The following is a 17,887-nucleotide window of genomic DNA, read 5'->3' as shown; positions in this document are numbered from 1 at the left end:
GGGCATGTGGCCAAGCAGGTGCGTCTCTGTGTGACTATAGGAGAGAAGGTGGGGAAACTGGGGAGGGATCTAAATGATGGCGCTGATAACTAATGCCTCCACCCGATGTTCACTGAGCACCTACCCTGTGCCAGGCACCATCGTAGGTGCTGGGAACCAAACTGTGCACAAAACAGACGCAGTCCCTGCCCTCGGGGAGCTTACACTCAAGTGTGTGGGCTTCTAAGAGGTCAGAGGGTAACAAAGGCAATATAGACAATGCAGAGAAGGTTCTGGTGCGGGGTAGGGGTGCTGTGAGATGCAAGGAGGCCTCACTGCAAAGACCTGAAGGGCAAAGACCTGAAGGAGGACAGGGACGCCTGAGGATGAGCGGTCCAGGCAGAGGGAAGAGCACGTGCAAAGGCCCTGAGGCAGGACTGTGCGCGCCATTCCAGAAACAGTGAAGAGGCCAGTGTGGCCTGAGGTGGGTGGGTGAGCAGGGGAGGAGCAGCCCATCCTGGGGAGAGGGGTCTGCTAAACCTCGGTGAAGTCTCTGCCCTTACACCCCACGAGACAGGGCGTGAGAGCTGTTTAGTGGAGGAGGGGCAGGATCTGACTTGGATGCTGTCAGGACCCCTCCAGCTGCCTGTGGGAACCGTGTGGGAGGGAGGGCGAGAGTCAAAGTGGGGAGACAACTGAGGAGGCAGCTGTGATCATCTAGGGGAGATGGTGGCGGGGATGAGAAGTGGTCAGATCTGCATTTTTTGTAAAGAGAGAGCCATTTACTGAGCCAGTCCCCGAGTGGCCCCATGAGATAGATACTATTATTATCCCTGTTTCACAGCATTTTTCTGCAGCTCAGAAAAATGAAGTCACTGGCCTGAGGTCACACAGCAAACCAACAGCAGATCCAGGACCGAAACGCAGGCCCCCTGGCACTTGATCAATGTGCTCTATTATTGCTACTTGTCTTTTGGGGCCTGTGCATGTTGGGTTTGGAGGGTGGGGGCAGCATTAGTCAGCATCTACACCAGTGTCTGCACACAGTAGGGACGCAGAAAATATTTGTTGGATGGATGGATGGATTAAAAACGATGAATCGAATGAATGGAAGAGGCTGCCCTGCCCATTTTGCAGAAGTGTATCAGGAGGCGGATAGCAGGATATAGCTGAGGTCCAGGGGAGAGGGCTGCATCTGGGGATGGGTTCCTTTGTGGCATGAACAGGGGTTGGCCCTCGGCTGAAGGACTGGGGTGACGGTGACGCGGGCCCAGGTTCGCTGGTGTATCGGGGTGGAAGTCAGGGTGCCTGGCTGTGCGGTGTGGTGGGGGGCTTTGGGGGGGCTCCTAGGGTCCTGGGGGAGCGCCTGCCTGCAGAGGAGCCCGCGCCAGGTTGTCTGCACTCGGGCTGGGGGGCAGGTGCATGAGGGGCGGTGGGTCAGCGCCGGCCCAGCCTGGTTATGCGGCCGATGAGTTTGTCTGTGCCAGGAGGCCAGGCCTGGCACAGCCCAGACGCCCCCCACCCCCCACTTCCCTGGACAGCCCAGCCTTCAACCTTCCTCCCCGGCTTCCCCGCCCTTCCCCGGCTGCCCAGAACCAATGGGTTAATTAGATAACGGAGCCTTTGATTAACGGGGGAGGGGGAGGCCTCCGGCGCTGGGAAGGGGGGCTGGAGGAGGAGGGAGGAGAGGCGCCCTCCCCGCTCAGGAGGCGAGAAAGAAGGAGGGAGGGGGTGGGGAGGGAGGGAGCTGAGGCACAGCTTGGCTCTGCACTGCCGTGTGACTAGAAATTGTAATCGCGGAGAGAGAGAGACAGACAGAGCCCGGCCGAGGGAGACGGAGACAGACAGACGGACAGACAGACTGAGAATCCGACCGAGACGGGCACCCCGACCCACCTGCGAGCGGGTGATGGGGACGGAGAGAGAGTGAGGAGGAGATGGAGAAGGAGAGGGGGGCCTGGTGGTCCCAAGGGTGGCGAGACCGTGAGGGGGGGACCTGAGGAGGGGGCCGGGGCGCAGAGGCAGAGGGGCAGGGAGAGAGCAGGGGGCTGAGGTCAGCGGGGGGGAGAGGAGGCTGGCGGTGGGGGGAGAGTGGAGGTAGAGGGTAAGAGACTGGAGGAGGCGAGCAGGGAGGGGAGGAGGAGACAGTTGCTGCAGTGGCCTAGACGGGCCTCCGGGGGGGTGGGAAGGGCGACAGGCGAGGAGGGGGGGGCGCGGGGAGACCCCAAAAGCCCCTGCGCCCCCCCCCAGCACAACCTCGACGGGAAGCCCTGGAGAACTGGGGAGGCAGAGCCCCCGGCGGCTGGAGGCATGTGGAGGGGGGGACCTGGGGCGCAGGGAGAGGCCCAGCGGAAGCCGAGCCACTGGGGTGAGTGTCGCTCTCTGTTGGGGGAGACAAGGATGGAGATGGCGGAGGGCGATGAGGGAGGGGAGGGAGGCCCAGGCTCTGCAGAAGCCGTCCTGGTCGGGGTGAGGGGGGGGCGGCGGTGGTGCGGGCTGGCAGCAGGCGAGATGGGGACCGAGGCGGAGGTAGAGACACAGCGGCGGCGGGTCTGGACCTGGGGTGGGCGCTGTGGGCTCCCACCACCCGAAGGGCATCCCGCTCTGGGGGTGCCCCGGCCTCGAAGGCTGGCCCCCTTGGGCTGCGCCGGCCCTTGGCTCCGAGGGTGTGGGCTGGCTTATCACCAGTGTCTTGAGGTGGGAACAGGACAGGGACAGAGCGTAGCGCTCCCTGTCACTCAGGGGTATGCAAAGACCCCACCGCCCTCACAGGCCGCGTAGATAGAGGCGCTCACAGCTCCCAGTCCTCCAGGCAGAAAAACGAGTCTGGAGTGTAGACACAGGACCAACCCTGCCCCCATCCCACCCCCATCTTTCTCTCTCTGTCTCTGTCTCTGTGTCTCCGTCTAGCTGTTGCTCTTCCCCTCACACATGCGTTCAGGCACACAGACATACGCACATGTCCTTTTATCTGAGTTAAAATGATGTTGGAAACGGCGGGAGGGAGCGTGTGTGTGCGCGTGCGTGTGCGGGGCGGTGGGGAGGCCCGGCGGCCCTGCGTCCGTGGGTCTGGGAGCGCGAGGGCGCGCCCCGGCACCGCTGCTGCTGTGCGTGTTTGTGCAGACGGCTCCTCTGTCCCCCTGTTCGCCCCACTCGTGGGGAACTCTTGGGTCAGCCGTGTTGGAGCAGAGCTCGCGGGCGTGGGCGCGTTTGCGTGCGCTCGAGGCGGAGACGCTGCGTGGAAGGGTTCGGGTTGGGAGCCCGAGGGGTAAAGCCAGGACCACAGACCCCTTCTGTCGCTGCCCAGCCAGCTCCGTGCTTCTCAGTGGCCTCATCTGTCAGCTGGGCGTCCTAACAGCTTCCCCCTGGGGCTCCCAGGAGGCTTAAACGAGCGTGTGCAGGTCTGGCGCAGAGAAGGGGCAGACTCGCGCAATTCCGGAGCCATTATTACTGTTGTTGTTTTCATTGTTACTGTCATGACTAGCCGATCCCCCTCTCCGTCTCTGGTCCTGTGGAAATGTGGGTGGGAGGACCTGACCCCCACGCTGCCCACTCCCTTCCCAGAGCTCAGGCTCAGGCTCTCCGGCCCCCCAGCCCCTTCTCCAGCGGGCGGGCCCGGCACCATCCTGCGCGCAGCAGCCGCTGGCACGGACCCACCAGCCGCCATCGTGGCCTCGAGCACCTGCCGCCCTCCACCTCCTCCTCCCCCGTTATCGTCTCCGGTGTCCTCCCTCCCCAGCTGCCTCACCTGCCCACACCCGGCACCTCCCCACTTGCCTTGTCTGGCACCTCACCTTCTCCTTCCAGTTCCCCCTTTGAGTCTAACTCAGATCCCTCCAGCTGCTGCCGCTGCTGCGAGGCGCACGGACCATGGGTGATGGCGGGGAGTCCGGGTTGCTGGGAAACTTGGCCTCTACAAACACTCCCTGAAGGGAGAAGTGGTGGGGGGGGGCGTCCAGGAGGCTGGTCCCCTCCCAGAGGTGCGTGCAGGTGGAGAGGGGACTTGGGTGGCTGCTGGGACAGGAGCCAGATCCTCACTCCGACTTCCCGGCTTGGCTTTTCACCTCTTCTCTGTCACTTATGTCTTGTCTGTCTTGTCTCTCACTCTATCTCGACCTATTTATGTCCCTTTTTGAAATCATGCAAAGAACCAAGTTTTTAATCTGGCCGACATCTCCACTTGCCGGCCAAGCGCCCCTGGGTGAGCACTTCCTCTCCCCCAGACTCAGTTTTCTGTTCTGTGAAATGGGCATAAAGTCTTCCCAGCACAGAGAGGGTGAGATGAGTGTAGGGCGCGCAGGGCTAGCCCTCCTCTCTGCACCCCTCGTCCTGCTGGGCCATCATCATCAGGGGTGGCCTCTCCCCCCACAGGGGGCCTGCAGGAGCCTTGCCCCCTTGGGTCCTGAGCCTGGGCAGGGAGGTGATGGTGGTGGCAGCAGCCGCAGAGAGCGGCCTGGATGTCGGGGAGAAGCTGGGCCACTCCGGGGGTCCCCGTCCCTCACTGAGCCTCTCCCTCTCTCTCCCTGACAGCCCCCCGGCGCCCAGGCGGAGCATGAACATTGAGGATGGCGCGTGCCCGCGGCTCCCCGTGCCCCCCACTGCCGCCCAGTAGGATGTCCTGGCCCCATGGGGCCCTGCTCTTCCTCTGGCTCTTCTCCCCACCCCTGGGGGCCGGCGGGGGCGGCGTGGCCGGGACATCTGCCGCCGGAGGGGGCTCCCCGCCGGCCACCTCCTGCCCCGCGGCCTGCTCCTGCAGCAACCAGGCCAGCCGGGTGATCTGCACAAGGAGGGAGCTGGCCGAGGTCCCGGCCAGTATCCCCGTCAACACGCGGTACCTGAACCTGCAGGAGAATGGCATCCAGGTGAGCGGGGCTGGCGGCCCGTGGGGGTGGGGGAGGGGCCCAGGCGGTGGCCAGTCCCTCCCCCCTGAGCTGGCAGAGCCTCCTGGGCGTCCGCACCAGCTCTTCACGCCCGTACCCTGGGCACTGATGAGATGCTGTTTGCACCCTAGTCACTGGAGCCGAGGCTGTCTGGGTTTCCTCGGCACAAGGCTCCCTGTGTCTGTACCAGCACGCTGGGCCCCAGGGCAGGACCATCTGCCCTCCTCCCACAGCACGGCACAGGTGAGCCCTCAGCCTGGCCCCGGAGCCACAGGTCGTGCTGGGAGTGACCCTTCCCTGAGGCCCCTGGGCCACCTGCACCACCGCACCTGTCGCGTGGCGTCGGGCGCACATGATGCATGGCTCTGCCCCTCAGTTTCTTCACCTGGAAAATGGCGATGATACGATCCCTGCCCCAAGGGGTTGGTGCGAGGACTGATGTGTGTCACACTTGTCAAGGATTTAGAGCCGTTCTGGCCCCGGGCGAGCGCTCACTTGCTGTGCGGTACGGGGCTCACACACACCCCCACTTCCCGGAGCTGGTGTGAGAGCCCAGCGCTCCCCAGTACCTGGCTGGCAGCACTCGGACGGGGCAGTTGCCATCCGATTATAATTGTCATTAAGATGGGCCATGAGTGATGCTTTGGGGGCAGAGCTGTGCTATTCGGAAGCAGGGTCTCCCCTCTGCTTTACTGACTTTGGGGCTGGATCCTCCTCGGTGGGGTTGGGGGGCGGGAATCCCGCGCACTGCAGGGTGTGAAGCAGCACCCCCGGCCACTAGAGGCCAGTAGCGTCCCGCCCCCCAGTTCCAAATGTGTCTCCAGATGTTGCCAGATATTCCCTGGGGAGAGCGGGAATTTTCCCTCCCCCCCAGTTGAGAACCACTGTTTTCTGGGTTTTTTTTGAACCCGGGCCACCACAGTGGAAGCGCTGACCGCTGGACCACCAGGGAATTCCCCTGACCTCCATGTCTTTAAAGCTGCAGCCAGCAACCCCTCCTCCTGCAGCCACCACCCACTTCCCCCATCCAGTTCCGTCCCCCACGGCCCTTAGCGTTTAACACAATGCCCATTTACTTCTAGACAGAGGCCTGGAATGCGGGATCAGGGAGGGCGCGAGTGGCTGTCAGTTTTATTCACTGATGTGTCCCAAGTGCCTAGACTACGGCCTCCCATGTGTAAGTCAACCAAGAGACACTGAACAGACCAAAGCGTTCAGGGGAAGGACGGGGATGCTGGGGCGCTTTGGGCCCGGAGAGGAAGACGGTGAGGGGAGGTTTGCCTGCGGGACCCCAGGTCCCAAGAGAGGCGTATTCAGGCAGAGGGATCGTCTGAGCAGCTCCCCAGGGCTGGGAGGGCGACTGGTTATCATGGAAGAGGCTGGACTTCATGCCAGAGTCCAGGGGGCTCTGGAGGGCTTTAGGCAGAGGGCACCATCAGGCTTGTGTGGTGGCCCCTGGGAGGATGGGTTGAATGTATGCAGTTAGGAGGTGGCGGAGCTGTGGCACCCGTGTCTCTTGGTCGCTGTCGCATGTCAGCCAGTGCCCTGCACTGGACTGGGGCGCGGGCGCCTAGCGCAGGGCCGGGCACTGAGCAGCTGTTGGTGGGACCGAATTGTTCATTGAGCCCCCCAAAGAGAAAACGGCCCAGTTCCTCCAAAGGGATGTTGCTGGTGGTGGGAACTCAGTAGCTCCTCGTCGCAGACGCAATCCTTGATGCTCTAACCTCCCCGCTTCCGGCTCCCATTTCCCGGTTATCCCAGCCTGGCGTGCCACCCTGTTTATTAGTGGATTGCCTCTTCCCTTCTAGAATGTAAGCCACTCAGGGGCAGGGAAGGGCTTTGCCCAGAGCTGGTCCTAGCAGCATCTGTGGACTGTCACATGAATACACAAAGGATGGATGGAGTACCGGCAACAAGGGGGCAGGTGTATGGTGAGAATGAAGGGAGGGTGTCGCCCCCTAAAGGGAGGCATGGACAGAGCAGCTGAGACTGCAGCTTGATGTGTGTGAGGCTGACTCAGAGCACACGAGCAGAAAAGGTAGCCTCTAGGTGGAGGCAGCTGGTGAGGTGGGCCTGGAGCCCGGGGACACAGTCCTGCAGGGGCAGGGGTGTGGTGATGTGACGCAACTCCAGCTTCAGTGGTCCTTGCCCCACGGCCACCCAGGAAGGGACAGCCTTCCCTTTGGCAGTCCCCTTGGCACTGACCCCCTAAGAGGTCCCCTCTCTGCCCCCACAGAGGGGGGCTCTGGTCCCCAGGCTGTCCAGGACAGTCAGATGGGGGCCCTGATCCCTTCCTCTTCCCCAGGGTCAGACCAGGATGTGCAGTGGGGGAGGGGAAGTTTAGCTCTGAGCCCTCTTCTCTCCTGGCTCTATGGGCTGGGATAGGAGAGGCCTGCACGCGGACAGGGGATTGACCAAAAGCCTTTAAAACAGTGGTTCTCTAGGAATTCCCTGGTGGTCCAGTGGTTAGGGCCCGGTGCTCTCACTGCCAGGGGCCCGGGTTCAATCCCTGGTCGGGGAAGTAAGATCCCGCAAGCTACTCAGATCCGCCAAAAAAAAAAAAAAGACACGGATGTCAGGGTGGCCTCATGGAGAAGGTGACATCTGAGCAAATGTTTGGAGGAGGTGATGGTGGGAGCCTTGTGGGGCATTCCAGGCAGGGGGCAGCAGGTGCAAAGGCCCTGGGGTAGAGCCTGCCTGGTGTGTAGGAGGAAAAGCCATGAGCCTGGCGTGGCTTGAGCGGAGTGAACCATGGGGAGAGGGCGGGGGATGAGGACAGAGATGGGACAAAGGGGCCTCGTGGTCACAGTGAGGACTTGGGCTCTTCTCTGCATGAGACAGGAGCCAGGGGAGGCTCTGAGCAGAGGACAGACGGGCTCTGACTTGGGTCTCTCTCTGGCCAAGGTGTGGGGACTGTAGGGGCAAGGGCGATGGCAGAGAGCCCTGTTCGGAGGCTGGTGCAGAGTTCAGGAGAGAGATGCTGGTGGCCCCAGGTTGGCCCAGACTGGTTGCGGTGGAGGTGTGGGAAGCAGACAGATTCTGGGTCTGTTTTTTGGTGGTGTTTTTTGTTTGTTTGGTTGGTTGGTTGGTTTTTTGGCTGCGTTGGGTCTTTGTTGCTGTGCACGGGCTTTCTCTAGTTGCGATGAGCGGTGGCTACTCTTCATCGCAGTGAGCGGGCTTCTCTTGTGGAGCACAGGCTCTAGGCATGCGGGCTTCAGTAGTTGTGGCATGCAGGCTCAGTAGTTGTGGCGCACGGGCTTAGTTGCTCCGCGGCATGTAGGATCTTCCCTGACCATGGCTCGAACCTGTTTCTCCTGCACTGGCAGGCGGATTCTTAACCACTGCACCACCAGGGAAGCCCCTGGGTCTGTTTTGAAGGTGGAGACCACAGGATTTTCCAGCAAAGTGGATATGGGAAAAGAAGGAGAGAGGATGACTCTGTAGGTCTGAGTGGACCCCTTGGTTGGACCTGTCTGCTTGTGTGTCTCTCACCTCATCTCCCAGGCCACTGGTCTCCAAACGATGTGACCCACATCCCTGTCGGAATATACATATATGAATTTTATTACTAAAGTCATACAAAGGTCTACAGCATCCATGGATCGTGTATATTATAAAGCTTGCACAAAAATGGCCACGTTAAAGGATGGCAAGCATGTGTTGAACTCCTAACACTTTCGTTTCTCACCCCTGGGGATTCTTGCAGCCCCCTTCTCTGGAGACCTCCGACCCCACCCCACCCCCCAGACTGCACATTCCCTGAGGCCAGGGAATGTCCAGTCCGCAAAAGTGAACGATTCAAGATGTTCAATGGAATCTTCCTCCCTCGGTGGACACCTTGCAGATGGCGGGAGGAGTGGGGCCGCCGTTAGAGGGGTTTTACCAAATAACTTTTTAATTATCTAGATAAGAAATGAAAAAACTCACCCCTAGTCCCACTACCTAGATATACATAACTACTGTTTACATTTTGTTTTAAAGCCTTCCTGGCTCTTTTCTGTGCCTATGTCAATGTGGTTTAAAATGATTTATTATAGAATGAATACAAATTAATTTAGAAAAACTAGAAAAGATACCTAAGTAAGAACACAGGGACAAAAGCCAAGTGTAATCCGACAACCACAGGTCACTCCCGTTAACATTTGGTGTCTTTTTATTCAGAGACTCTGCACGCACACCTCTGTGTGCACGACAGGGTTGGGTCTCTAAATGGATATTTTGCTTTTTTAAAAAAAAAAAAAAAGAAAAAATGGAATCACCCCATTTCTTACTGGCTGGCAACTGGCTTTTGGCACCTAGGAGTTCAACCATGAATATCTTTCTCCCTGATTCTGATACTTGTCTATTATGTGGATTTTAATGACTGCATTAGATACCGATACGTGAGCGTCCAGTTAATTAACTAGTCCCGTCTTATTTCCAGTGTTTTATTTTATAAATTTGTTTATTTATTTTTGGGTCTTCGTTGCTGCACGCGGGCTTTCTCTAGTTGCAGCGAGCGGGGGCTACTCTTCGTTGCGGTGCACGGGTTTCTCATTGTGGTGGCTTCTCTTGTTGCGGAGCACAGGCTCTAGGGGTATGGGCTTCAGTAGTTGTGTCATGCGGGCTCAGTAGCTGTGGCTCGCGGGCTCTAGAGCGCAGGCGCACGTTGTGGCACACGGGCTTAGCTGCTCCGCGGCATGTGGGATCTTTCCAGACCAGGGCTCGAACCCATGTCCCCCACATTGGCAGGCGGATTCTTAACCACTGAGCCACCCAGCGTTTTCGTTGATGTAAACAACACTGCAGTGAACATCCTCAGTTCTTGTTCTTTGTACTATTCTGGATTCTGCCCTTGGGACAAATTCCTAGAAGTGGGATTGTGGGGTCGGAGGCTATGACCGCCCCAAGGCGGCCTGAGTTGTGGAGATTCGAGAGTCCCCCCATGTCCATGGTCACCTGCTTGTCATCTGGCTCCTGCCCAGATGGTCACCTCCATGAGGGCAGGGACTTCGCCCTGCTCCCTGTGTCATCCCCAGCACCTAGACCAGAGTCTGGCGCACAGTAGGTGATCAGCAGTTATTTGAGAAAGGAAGGCCAGCCCCAGGGGACCTGGCAGAGACCGGGGGAACCTCCGTGAGCGGGAGCAGGAGGTGACTCCTGCAGTGCCCGCCCTGAGAACTGGGGCAGCCCTGAGGGTCCCATCACCTGTTCCCACTCACCCCTGGCCTGCGGTCCAGCGAGGGCGAGGACCACACGGGGGGCACGGGGACTCCAAGCACACGTGGCCAAGTGGCCACGGGGGCGGGGCTGAGCCTACAGAGATGCCTTCTAGGCGAAGCCCTGAGGACCCGCCTTCCCTCTGCCCCGCAGCCCTGTTGCCACTCAAGCCGGGCACCTGCCACTACCGGGCGGACCCAGGGACACCTCTGTTCCCCTGTGTACTCTGGGTCCACGTAGACGCTGTGCCCCTGGGCTGGGCTCAGCCAGACCACCCCTCCTCAGGCAGGCAGGGGTCCTCCCTGGGCCCCCCTCCTCGGTCACAGGTCACGGCCTCGTCTCCTTGTCCCCACTCTGCTCCCCTCCCCTCCCCCAGAGCCAGCCATCCTCATGTGTTTACCCTGGATCTTTCTGCTTGTGTGTGTTCTTGCAAAATGCTTATTGTTGCTTTGTGTGCATGTATTTTTAATTTATGTAAATGAAGGTGCGTTATAGATGGCTTTCTTTGTCTCACTGTTTTCAGTTGGCCTGGGTTGTTAAGAGCCATCCACGTCGCCCTGTGTGTGTGTGTGTGTGTGTGCATGTGTGTACTCGGGTGCTTTAACTGCTGCAGAATTTCCTTGATGGGCGTCCCCCCCTTCCTGCCCCACCCCCCACAAAGCCTCCTTTAGGAACCCTTTGGGGGCTGCGGCATGATAATGTGTTTGGAGTGTACGCCGGGGGGATTGCTGGGTCAGAAGACATGATGTACTTAACCTCACAAAGTACACTGACCCACCCAGGCCTTTAGGGGGCTGCCTTGGTCCCTCCAGGGGTCTAACATGGGGTCCTGTGAGCAAGGCGTGTAGAGTCACTTGACAAGGAAATATGCTTCCATCCTAAGAAACAGATCAACCCATCCTGAGATCCTCAGAAGTGCTCAGAGAGTTGTGTTGAATGCTGGATGGCACAACAGCCAAAACGTAGAAGCAGTCTCAGTTCCTGATGATTGGGGCACTGGTTCAGTGAATCACTGCACATCCTTACGACAGAATATCATGCAGCGATTCAAAATGGAGTTTCGAAGACTATTGAAGGACACAGGGGAATGCTTAGAAGATCATACTGAGCTTTTCAAAGGATGCAAGGAGTATGTCCAATGTGTCTTTAAAATTTAATTTAAAACAAAATTCAGGGACCGCCCAGACACTCTCACAGTGCCTTTTTTTTGCCTTTGGCCGTGCCCCCAGGCTTGTGGGATATTAGTTCCCTGACCAGGGATTGAACCCCGAGCCCATGGCAGTGAAAGCACCAAGTCTTAACCACTGGAACACCAGGGAATTCCCTTAATTTCTTCTTTATGTTTTCTTTATTCCCTAAATTTTCTTCAATGAGGGCATTTAATACTTCTTGTAATCAGGAAAAATTCAACTTAAAAATAACAAGTACAGGGCTTCCCTGGTGGCGCAGTGGTTGAGAATCTGCCTGCTGATGCAGGGGACACGGGTTCGAGCCCTGGTCTGGGAAGATCCCACATGCCGCGGAGCAACTAGGCCCGTGAGCCACAATTACTGAGCCTGTGCATCTGGAGCCTGTGCTCCGCAACAAGAGAGGCCGCGATAATGAGAGGCCCGCGCACCACGATGAAGAGTGGCCCCCACTTGCCGCAACTAGAGAAAGCCCTTGCACAGAAACGAAGACCCAATACAGCCATAAATAAATAAGTAAATTAATTTAAAAAAAAAAAATAACAAGTACAAAATGTTACACGAGCCGAAGAAAAAAGTCTACACTGGCATTTGCTCACCCTTCCCTGGAGAAGGGAGGAGAAACTACAGTTTGTGGAGGATTTGCCCTGACTCGTTTGTTTCCTTGATGGTGGGATTGTTCCCATTTGACAGATGTGGAAACAGAGGCGCAGGTGGCTTGTTCACCTGCTTGTCCAAGGTCACCCAGATGGCAGTGACCCCGGTGGCTTGCCCCAGGCCCCAGGAGCCGCCGTGGAGAAGCAAGGCCCTGCCAGCCAGGGTTCAGCTTTAGGAAAGTCAATCTGCTGCAAAGAAGAACACACTGTAGTGCACGACCAAGGCAAACACCAGAAATGGCTTTTCAGTTACATGCTAGTTTGCGATTTTCCGTGTGGCCGATCCCACCAGCATCAGGAAATACAGGGAGTTTTTGACCGGATGGACTTTTCCCAGCCAGAGCCCTTGAAGGAAGGGAATGGTGGACCGAGGGGTGTGGAAGGGTCCTCTCTAGAGGTCAGCAAGGGCAGCCCCACCTGCAGGCCCGTGGGACACTCGGGTCACCTGGGCAGGAAAAGAGCAGCCAGCCTCAGGGGCCACACCCAGGCCCCCCAGGACTGGATGCCTAATTCAACCTGTCCAGCTTCCATCCTGACTCTGGTTTCCTCCTTCCTTCCCCCGGAAGCACCCCCAGAACCCTAGATCATCCCGTCGCCCCCTCTGGCACTCAGTTTCCACACCTGTCAGATGGGACTCCAGATGCCCTGTCTGTTTCTTCCTGACTTATTTTTATTATCACGTGTAACACACACATAAGAAGAACACGGACGTGAATGTCCAGCTCAAAAGGTCATCAGAAAAGGAAGGGCCACGTCAATGCCACCAGGGCAAGAAATGGAATATAAAGAGCCCCTGAAGCCCCTGTGCTCTCCCCTCATTTCCTCCCCCTTCTCCCCAGAGTCCTCACTCCAGGCCAAGGGAATCAGGCGCCTACACTCCTGCACGTCCGGCTTCCTTGGCTCCGCACAGCTGCTGAGACGCACGCTTGGTGTTTCCTGTGGCTGTGGCTTTTCCGCTTTTCCTTTTGTATCGTTGGATCACATTCTATCTGATGCAGATACCTCAATTCCTTTATGCATTTCTGTTGATGGGCATTTGGATCGTCTCCAGTTTGGGGTTCTCACTCTGCCTGGTTTTATAAATTTATTTATTTATTTTTGGCTGTGTTGGGTCTTCGTTTCTGTGCGAGGGCTTTCTCTAGTTACGGCGAGCGGGGGCCACTCTTCATCGCGGTGCGCGGGCCTCTCACTATGGCGGCCTCTCTTGTTGCAGAGCACAGGCTCCAGACGCGCAGGCTCAGTAGTTGTGGCTCACGGGCCCAGCTGCTCCGCGGCATGTGGGATCTTCCCAGACCAGGGCTCGAACCCGTGTGCCCTGCATTGGCAGGCGGATTCTCAACCACTGCGCCACCAGGGAAGCCCACTCTGGGCTGGTTTTGATTTAGTTTTTTCGAGCCGGAGGAGATGTGGGTGGAGCCCCTCCCCCATTTATTCCATGAGAGCTGGCCTGCCTGCCTCGGGCCGGGGCAGAAGGTGGGGGGTAGCACAAAGGCTGCCTCAGACTCTGTTGGTGAGCGGCTCAGGAAAGGGTGATACACGCTTCCTGCCTCACACCTCACGGGGCAAGTCTGATGCCAGAGAGCTGGTCCGCTTCTTTGAACATCAAACCCTGAGGTGTTCCCCCTGGTACCTACCCTGATGAAGGCAGGGTCCTTCAGGATGCAGCCCCACCCCTCCCCCCTCCAGCCTCCTGCATCCCGGGCATCACACTGGCCCTTTCCACTCCCTCCTAGCTCAGCACCTTCACACATGGTGTTCCCTCTTTCTGGAATACTCTTCCAGTTTCCCACTCACCTAGGTAACACCAGCACTTAAGATTGTAAGGGACCATTGGGGTTTGAATCACAACTCCTCAGGAACATTATGGAACTCATCTGGGCCTCAGTTTTGTCGTCTGTAAAATGGGGATAACAGTCTTTCCGTCTTAGAGCCACCGAGAAATTCCATGTCTTTAACCTTTGGACCAGCATGTAATGAGCACCACTGCATGCTGGGTGGTCTTGGGGGCCCTGGGGACTCAGTGGTCTCAGCGGCTCAGATGAGGGAAGAGGGGCTGGCGAGCGGTCAGCTCCTGAGAGGTCCAGCTAGTGTTGATAGTGAGACCGTCATCAGGGTCGGTCACTGTCATCTTTCTTGAGTCAGAGAAATGTCTTGGCCTCAGAGGCACCTTCTCTGAGCCCCCGGTCCAGTCAGGCCCACGGGTCCCTCTGGTGCCCAAATCTGTTGGTCACGCTTGTGGTCGCCGCTGGCCCCAGCACTCAGCACAGAGCCTGATGGACTGTAGGTCCCCAAATACAACTGTTAAGTTAATGAATCAGAGAATGGCTTGCCGTCTTGCCAAGCCATGTGGCCTCTGAACCTCACCACCGGCCCAGATCTCACCCCCACTTCTCAGTTGAGCAGACTGAGGGCCTCAGAGGCGGAAAGTGGGAGACGATTCATGCAGCCCCAGCACTGCTCCAAGCCCTTCCCACGGCGACCCTGTGAGCAGGGCCTGTTCTTATCCCCATTGTACAGATGAGGAAACTGAGGTGCAGGAGTACGACTCTGGTTCAAGAGGCCACAGTCAGTGGAATTGGGACTTAGCCCAGGCAGGCAGGCTGCAAGACTGTATTTCTTCAGTGCCATTCCTTTGATCTGTATTTCTGTTTTTGTGCCAGTGCCATACTGTTTTGATTACTATAGCTTTGTAGTATAGTCTGAAGTCAGGGAGTCTGATTCCTCCAGCTCCATTTTTCTTTCTCAGGATCACTTTGGGTGTTCAGGGTCATTTGTGTTCCATACGAATTCTTAAATTTTTTGTTCTAGTTCTGTGAAAAATGCCGTTGGTAATTTGATAGGGATTGCATCGAATCTGTAGATTGCCTTGGGTTCTTCAGTGCCATTCCTGATGCTTCCTAATTCATAGTTACTGGACTCTCCACCCTGGTGACCTGATGACAGAACTGAATCGAGTCCTGACTCCATGTCTGGAGTCCCTGCTCTGGCCTGACCTTGCCCATCAGGACACTCCCCCCCGGCTTCCTCCCGGCCACCTGGCCACAGTCTGTTCCCCCACCCTCAGCCAGCGTCACCACGTCATTCCTGGGCTTTAAAACGGCCCATGTTCCCCCAAGAGAAGACCCTTCTCAAACTGGGTGTCCCAGCCTCACCTCACTCAGGGACGCCCCCTGCTGGGCTCAGACACCCTTCCCTCCCTTCGGAAAACACGCTGTCCCTGAATAGCCAAAGTCACCTTCTGTGCTTGTCCACACCGGGCACAGGTGTGATCCTCAAGATGCTGCCATGAAGTCTCCACCTGGAAACAGGCTCTGACAGAGAGGAGGCTGAGACTCATGCGTCCCTTTCCCTACAATGCCTGTCCCTCCTGTGTCTGACCGGCCCTGGCTAGTCCATCACCCAGTTCACATTCCTGATTCATTTATTAAGCACCTACTGTGTGCCAGGCACTGCTGTACGCACAGTGAGCAGGACAGATTCACGTCCCTGCCCTGGTGAAGCTGGGTGGAAACAGAGACAGTGCAGGAGGTGCACAGCACAATGCCAGTGTTTTTTTGGTTTGTTTTGTTTTTTATTTATTTCTTTATTTTTGGCTGCGTTGGGTCTTCGTTGCTGCATGCGGGCTTTCTCTAGTTGCAGCAAGTGGGGGCTACTCTTTGTTGCGGTGCGCGGGCTTCTCATTGTGGTGGCTTCTCTTGTTGCAGAGCACAGGCTCTAAGTGTGCAGGCTTCAGTAGTTGTGGTGCACGGGCTTAGTTGCTCTGCAGCATGTGGGATCTTCCCAGACCAGGGCTCGAACCCGTGTCCCCTGCATTGGCAGGGGGGTTCTTAACCGCTGCGCCACCAGGGAAGTCCCAGTGCTGGTGTTCTGGGCTGTGCCACATGGCGTGTGGGATCTTAGTTCCCCGACCAGGGATCGAACCCGTGCCCCCTGCAGTGGAAGCATGGAGCCCTAACCGCTGGACCACCAGGGAACTCCAATGCCGGTGTGTTTTAGATGGAGATGAGCTGAGTGAAACAGTCAAGCAGGAGAGGGAGGTGCAAGTGGGGGAGGCGGCGTGGCTTGAGCCTGAGCCTAACCCCACTTCCCCACTCCCCCCCACCCACCATCTTAGGCAAAGCTGGGGTGCACTTAGCGGCTGGCACCCCCCTCTGGTGTAGCGCTTGCCCCTGCATTGTCTGCACGCAGGTTTAGATACCCATCTGGGCTCCTGGGTTGGGGGTTGAGGGCATCCTCTCACCAATTCTAGGAGGTAGATCTTATAAGCCCCACTGTACAGATGGGGAAGTGGCCCCAGGAGGTCTGAAATTTGCTCCAAGTCACAGAAGCAGTAAAGGGCAGTCTGGATCAGGACTGCAGCTGTCTGACCCCAGAGCTTTAACCACCAGGCCGCAGGGCTCAACCTGCAGTGACAGCCGGGCAGGGTTGGGGGCCGGGGACGAGACAGGCCTGTCCGAGCACAGTGGTCTTCTGGGGAGCTGGGGACCCGTGGGGATCAGGCTGTCCCCTCTCTCGCTCTGGCCAGAGCCCCTCCTGCCTGCCTCCTGTAGCTGAGGATGGCCGGCCCATGGTGCAGGCTGAGGTTGGTTCCAGCTGCCCTCGCCCAGGATGGCTGCTGGGGGTGGGGCATGGAGCCTCTAGGATGCCCCCCTCCCCTGTTAGAGGGGTTGCCTGGCGTGGCTTGGACCCTCCTATCAGGGACAAATTTAGGATTTGTTGTTGGCGGTGAGGGGGTAACGGCGAGGATGGAGAGGGTGCTGCATTCTGAGGGGCCACCCTGCCCCTGGGCTGGGCTGTGTTGTCGTGGTACATGCTTGTTCTCTCTTAGTCCTCAGGGCCCCTGTCCCCACGTTACAGAGGAGACTGAGGCCCCAGGAGGCCGAGTCTAGGCCTGGGGGGTGGGGGACTCAGTGAGCAAGGCAGGGGCCTACACTAGCCCCCATGCTTGCCCGGCTCTGGCCACATCCTGGCGGTCAGGGAAATCCCTACTGAAAAGCGATGCACAAGACCCTGATCTCAGAGAAAGAAGAAATATGAGGAGTTGTCATAAAAACAGTTGGTACGGAGGAAAAAAAAAAAAAAAAAAGGCTTTTAAATTATGAACGTAAAATAATTAACGAGATAAAAAAAAAACCCAACAGTAAGCTTACTAAACTTTTGTTATCGGTTCATTACATTCAAAGCCCATACAAGCAATTTATCTTAATAGTGTTAAGATGAACAATTCACTTCATCATTTTCCAACCACAGTTAAATTTTTAATAAGGGATTTCTTGACAGTTTATTTTCTTAAAAATCCCAAAAGAGGGGCTTCCCTGGTGGCGCAGTGGTTAAGAATCCATCTGCCAATGCAGGGGACATGGGTCCGAGCCCTGGTCCAGGAAGATCCCACATGCTGCGGAGCAGCTAAGCCCATGTGCCACAACTACTGAGCCTGCACTCTAGAGCCCGCGAGCCACAACTCATGAGCCTGAGTGTCACAACTACTGAAGCCCAAGCGCCTAGAGCCCGTGCTCCACAACAAGAGAAGCCACCGCAATGAGAAGCCCACACACCGCAACGAAGAGTAGCCCCCGCTCGCCGCAACTAGAGAAAGCCCGTGCGCATCAACAAAGACCCAACGCAGCCAAAAATAAATAAATAAATTAATTAATTAAATTTTTAAAAAAATCCCAAGAGAACACAATGGGGTTTTTTTTTCTAGAGTTAGTAGCGTTTACCTACCACCACTGAAGTGGAAAGTCCCCTAAGTAACAGGCCAAGTTACAGGATGGAAAGAGAGGGGAGAGGCCCCCGTCAGGTTGGGAGGTGGTCATTGATGGGACCATGTTCCGGTGCCTGACTGGTGTCTGCATCCTTGGCAATCAGCACAGAGCCGGGCGCACAGGTTGGGGAGGGCTTAGCAAACGTGGGCTGAAGGAGGGAGGGGACTTGGTGACTTGGGTAGTTAGGACCCTAGGCCCAGCTCCTCTGCCACATCACAGGA

The 17,887-nt window shown here is 57.3% G+C and overlaps 2 protein-coding genes across 5 annotated transcripts in view; one reads left to right on the top strand and one right to left on the bottom strand.

Moving 5' to 3' along the window:
• The window catches only part of GPR32 (G protein-coupled receptor 32), a 151,951-nt gene extending 142,480 nt beyond the window's left edge, over window positions 1–9,471 (bottom strand). The window contains 1 exon segment of the mRNA XM_082367198.1: window positions 8,751–9,471. The gene's annotated coding sequence lies outside the window, so the exon portion shown is untranslated.
• The window catches only part of LRRC4B (leucine rich repeat containing 4B), a 42,409-nt gene that overhangs the window by 11,766 nt on the left and 12,756 nt on the right, over window positions 1–17,887 (top strand). The window contains exons 2-3 of one of the 4 annotated variants that reach the window (XM_082367707.1): window positions 2,230–2,347; window positions 4,510–4,841. In XM_082367707.1, coding sequence (XP_082223833.1) covers window positions 4,545–4,841 — 297 coding nt within the window. In that variant the 5' untranslated portion in view covers window positions 2,230–2,347; window positions 4,510–4,544. Of the gene's footprint in view, window positions 1–1,666; window positions 1,906–2,173; window positions 2,348–4,509; window positions 4,842–17,887 lie in introns of those variants that run through there. The other 3 variants (XM_082367709.1, XM_082367706.1, XM_082367708.1) reach the window with 3 other exon arrangements.

The sequence above is a fragment of the Balaenoptera borealis genome, assembly GCF_965194805.1.
Source record: "Balaenoptera borealis genome assembly, chromosome: 19".
In the NCBI taxonomy this organism is placed as follows: Eukaryota; Metazoa; Chordata; class Mammalia; order Artiodactyla; family Balaenopteridae; genus Balaenoptera; species Balaenoptera borealis.
The sequence above is the reverse complement of the archived record's forward strand: the minus strand, read 5'-3'. Positions and strand labels throughout refer to the sequence as shown.